At 39.7% G+C, this 4,391-nt stretch overlaps 1 protein-coding gene across 1 annotated transcript; it reads left to right on the top strand.

Moving 5' to 3' along the window:
- Nucleotides 1–264: 264 nt before the first annotated feature.
- LOC107613593 (structural maintenance of chromosomes domain protein) lies at nt 265–4,137 on the top strand. Its single transcript, XM_016315670.3, has 5 exons — nt 265–554; nt 703–1,364; nt 1,619–1,773; nt 1,997–2,079; nt 3,823–4,137. Exons 2-5 carry the CDS (start codon nt 727–729, stop codon nt 3,913–3,915), a joined length of 969 nt encoding a protein of 322 aa, XP_016171156.2. The 5' UTR covers nt 265–554; nt 703–726; the 3' UTR covers nt 3,916–4,137.
- Nucleotides 4,138–4,391: the final 254 nt, after the last annotated feature.

Genomic DNA, 4,391 nt, shown 5'->3' with positions numbered 1-4,391 from the left:
TGGATTTGATAGTAATATCCGTGGATCCAATCTGTAAATCCGCATATCCACACGTCTCATATAAATAGTATAGTTTATAATATCTTGTTTTTAATTTTTTATGTTATACTTCAACTTAGAATAATTAAACTTAGATCTTGTGTTATTATTATTTTTTTGTTATTGAAAAAAATTTTATTAATAAAATTTTAAGAATAAATAGACTTAAACTAATAAAAAAATAAATTTTTTGAACATTTTTTTTGTTTCTTTGTAAAAACATCCAATCCGTGTAGAGCCTAAAATTACTCACAAAATTTTACGAGCTGTCCAGGGAAAAAGTTGCTCACTAGCAGAGCTGAAATTCTCACCGTCACGGAATAAGCTAGCACTGCTAGTATTGCAGGCACGGCAGAATCTGCTACTTTCTTTCTCCCCTTCCTCCGCTCACCATCATCAACCACTGCGATTTAGGGTTTCCATTGCACCTACAACCAGCAATGCCATCCGCAACTTTCCTTCGCCGCATTCACTAAAACCACGCCCTCTCTCTCCCTCCCTCTCTTTCTGCAAAGGTAACTCGTTCTTCCATTTACTTCGCTCATTCCCTTCTAAAATAAAATAAAAAAATTTCCTTCTTTTTCTATATTATTTTCTTATTCCTCTCGAAAATTGTGTTACTTTCCGATATAATTCTTTCTTTGTGATCTTTTGTTGTCTCAGTTTATTTTATTTCGGATCAAAACGATGTCGTCTGGGAGGAGCCGTGGCCAACAACAACACCTTCCAATGAAAGGCGCTTCACATCATCCGCCGCCGCACACAGCCTTGTCACCGCCAATCCATGACCCACTCTTTGGGGCCCGGGGCTTAGGCCCGGTACCCCCGCCACACCCGGCTCTCCTCGAAGAGTTGCGGGAATCGCAGATGGGCCTGGGCGTCCGGCCCATTCCACTCCACCCGGCTGCAATCATCGAGGAGCGTCTGGCTGCACAGCACCAGGATATTCAGGGTCTGCTGGGTGACAACCAGCGGCTGGCCGCCACTCACGTTGCCCTCAAGCAGGAGCTGGAGGCCGCGCAGCACGAGCTGCAACGGATGGCGCACTACAGGGAATCCCTGCGGGCCGACACTGATGCGAGGATGAGGGAATTGTACGACAAGTCGGTTCATCTGGAGGCCGACCTACGCGGCGCGGAGGCCATGAGGGTGGAGCTTCTTCAGGTTCATACTGATATTAAGGAGCTTACCGCTGTGAGGCAGGAACTCACTGGGCAGGTTCAGGCCATGACACAGGACCTGGCCAGGATGAATGCGGACTTGAAGCGAATGCCAGCTCTGAAGGCCGATGTGGAGGCTATGAAACAGGAATTACAATGTGCAAGGTGGTTAGCATTGTAGCATAGTAATTAGTTGTTTTTAAATCAAGTATCAGGTGTTGAGTATATTGCTCTAGGGTTGGTCTTTATTTTTACAAGTTTACATTCTCTCCGTTTGTTCACTAGTAGAAATGGTTGTAACTTGAAGCCAACTTGTAACTTGGGCTTATGATCATTCATATTTAAGCAAAGTTTCTCTGAATTATGATTATGATTTTTTAAATTATGATTGTTGTGTAATTTTGCATCTTGGTTTGTAGGGCTGCTATTGAATATGAGAAGAAAGGGTTTGCAGAAAACTATGAACATGGTCAAGTGATGGAGAAGAAATTAATCTCGATGGCTCGTGAGATGGAGAAGCTTCGTGCTGAGATCGCAAATGCAGAGAAAAGGCAGCGTGCAGCTGCTAATCCAGGTATATGCAAGCCTACGCATGTCTGTATTTGGTAATTATTTGGGTTGTTTTAATGAGCTGGGTAATTGGAGTTAGTGAAGTTATGAGGCTTTGCTGATAAATTGACCAAATGCTTGATTACTTCCATGTAATCTAAGTCTATCATTACTCTAATTCTGTTTCCTATCCGTTGCTTTTTATTTATTTATTTTTTATTTTTTAAATTTGTATTTGCATTTGGTAGGTCCAGGCTATAATGCAAATTATGGCAATGCTGAGGCTGGATATGCTGGAAATCCCTACCCTGCCATTTATGGCATGAATCCTGTAAGTTGTCATATTCCAAATGTATTCCAGCACAGTTTCCTCTTGAAGAAGTTAATGATTTTGCAACTTAGGGTAGGAAAATAATGCATAAATAATTTTTATTATGATATTTTAATGAACTAGTTTATGGATCGATGGTCTCGTCGATGATCTATTTGATTTCGATTAGTGACTCGTCTGCATCCATAGTTCTCGATGGCAGATGGTGTCTCATGGTAGAACAGCAAAAAACCACCATCAAGTTATCACAGATGGCGTTCCGGTAAATGGTAGAAATTGCAGATACATTAGATTAGAAAAATATGATTGTATACAAATTAACACTAAATTATATGAAACTATTTATTCATGATATAACAACAAATATTAAAAACTAAAACTATTAACAAGTTGGCATAAATAATAAAATAATATAAAGTAAGCAGCAGCAGAAGCCAATTGAGGGTTTAGAATAGAAAAAAAAAATTGAGGGGTAAGAATAGAAAGAAATGGGAATAAGAATGGAAAGCCAAAAATTTTATGGTTCAAAACAAGAAAAAAGAGTTCAAAATATAAGGATAAAAGGAAGCATATTCGAGAAGCAGATCTGCAAACAACAGAGAACTTCTGTCTTCCTTTGCAGAACGACAAAGAGGGAACAAAAAAGAGAAGGGCCGGCCAACTGGCAGTGGTGCACGGTGAGGATGCACTGGGATGGTGGCAGGAAGGCACACTTGACTGGGGAGGGAGGGAGGGAGAGCGGAGAGGGAAGACATTTTCTGGTTGAGTGGGATTGTGACTTAGTGTAGAGTGGGAAAGGAAAGAGGGAGAAGTTCAGCTTGGTAAGGTAAACTGTTAGGGTTTTTGAAAAGTAAAAAACAGCCCTCAAATGCAACAAAAAAGAGTACACTCAAACCTACCATTTCCGCCATTCTCATTGTGGACCGCCACAACGTTCTGGCCATTGCGACTGCCATTGTAGCTCCCATGATTTCCGTGATGTTGCGCCACCATAACGTCACTCATATGGTGGCGGGCCCAAAATTTTATACATCTGTTTCACACTCCTATTCACTTTTCTTACTTTTGTTCTGTGCCACTATACTCATCTTTTCTGCCTATCCTCATTTCTAGATATCTTACCCTAAACAGAGCTTTGTAGTCTGCCTTCTTCCCGGTTCAGCTAAGTTAGGCTGTCTTCTTTGTTTGTTTGGTCTAAGATTGTCATGCCCATCTTCGACACCTTTTCTTATTAACTTATTTTTTCTGTTATCTCTGGAGTTTCCATGAGAATTGAGCTTTTCCACCTTCTTTGATGACCACTAATGAAAGTTGTGGTAGTGTCATATTGGGGACCCTTGCTGTTTTCTTAAGTGAGTTTTTGTCTTAAACATCAAATATTGAAGTACTTATTTTATATCTGGACCTTTATTTTCTCTATAGGAATTCTTTCCACAAGCAATAAATGCTTGAATTTGTTGGTTTTGGGCTATTGTGGTGGCTCTTCATAACTTGCACCTATCCGGTCTCGGACAATGTCACGTACTCACATTTGATCTTTTTTCTTGTCAGTTTTAATTGATCAGTTGGTTGACTTGTTGAAATACTGTATGTATCACTTGCAAGCAACATAGCTCATTCATGTCCACTGGTATAATTTGTTGCATTTGGATGTTTTCTGTGCGGTATATGGTCATGTAGTTGACTTTTGCCACCTTTGGGTTAATCTGGATAATGTTTTAAGCTAATGGTGGCAAATTTCAGGTACAACCTGGTATGGAGAATTTTCCTCAGTATGGGTCTGGACCTGCTGCTTGGGTTGCATATGAGATGCAGCGTGCACAAGGACACAGATAGATTCTTCTATCCCATTGAGCAATCTTATATCTGGTATCTTGGGCTACAACTTTCTAGATGATTCGTTCAGGGTCTTAGTAAACACTAAACTGTCTGTTAAATGTATACTAAAGTCGTAGTTATGTTAAAATGCTCATATTAGGTTGATGATGAATGATGGTTGTGTCAAGTAATGGATACTTTGCTATTATAGTTTCTTCTTGAAATCTGTTGTTTACAATCTTTCTTTTTGTCTTTGGCTAAGTGTTTTTGTTATTACTATCTCCTGTGGGAAACAGGGGTGCTGCTTGTCAAAATTGTGCACCTTTCAGTTGGATTTCTTGTAAATAATTAAATATCATTTTCTTGGTAACCGTGACTGCTCCTGAGGAAAACAGTAAAAGGAAAATTTGTTCTTGTATCCCTTCACTTTTTTAGGCTTATAGGAAGTGCTATGAAATTGTTCAACATATACAATCTACGATGGAGCTGTTGCT

This window comes from Arachis ipaensis, chromosome B8 (genome assembly GCF_059453495.1).
Source record: "Arachis ipaensis isolate K30076 ecotype BB chromosome B8, ASM5945349v1, whole genome shotgun sequence".
Classification (NCBI taxonomy): Eukaryota; Viridiplantae; Streptophyta; class Magnoliopsida; order Fabales; family Fabaceae; genus Arachis; species Arachis ipaensis.
Note: the sequence above shows the minus strand (reverse complement) of the source record. Positions and strands in the feature narration are given on the sequence as shown.

What these genes read in the sequence shown, in the direction of transcription:
- LOC107613593 (XM_016315670.3), top strand. Translation starts at nt 727, where the DNA reads ATGTCGTCTGGGAGGAGCCGTGGCCAACAACAACACCTTCCAATGAAA. An exon ending in GCGTGCAGCTGCTAATCCAG is followed by an intron (nt 1,774 to 1,996) that starts GTATATGCAAGC and finishes TGCATTTGGTAG; the next exon opens with GTCCAGGCTATAATGCAAAT. An exon ending in CCATTTATGGCATGAATCCT is followed by an intron (nt 2,080 to 3,822) that starts GTAAGTTGTCAT and finishes GGCAAATTTCAG; the next exon opens with GTACAACCTGGTATGGAGAA.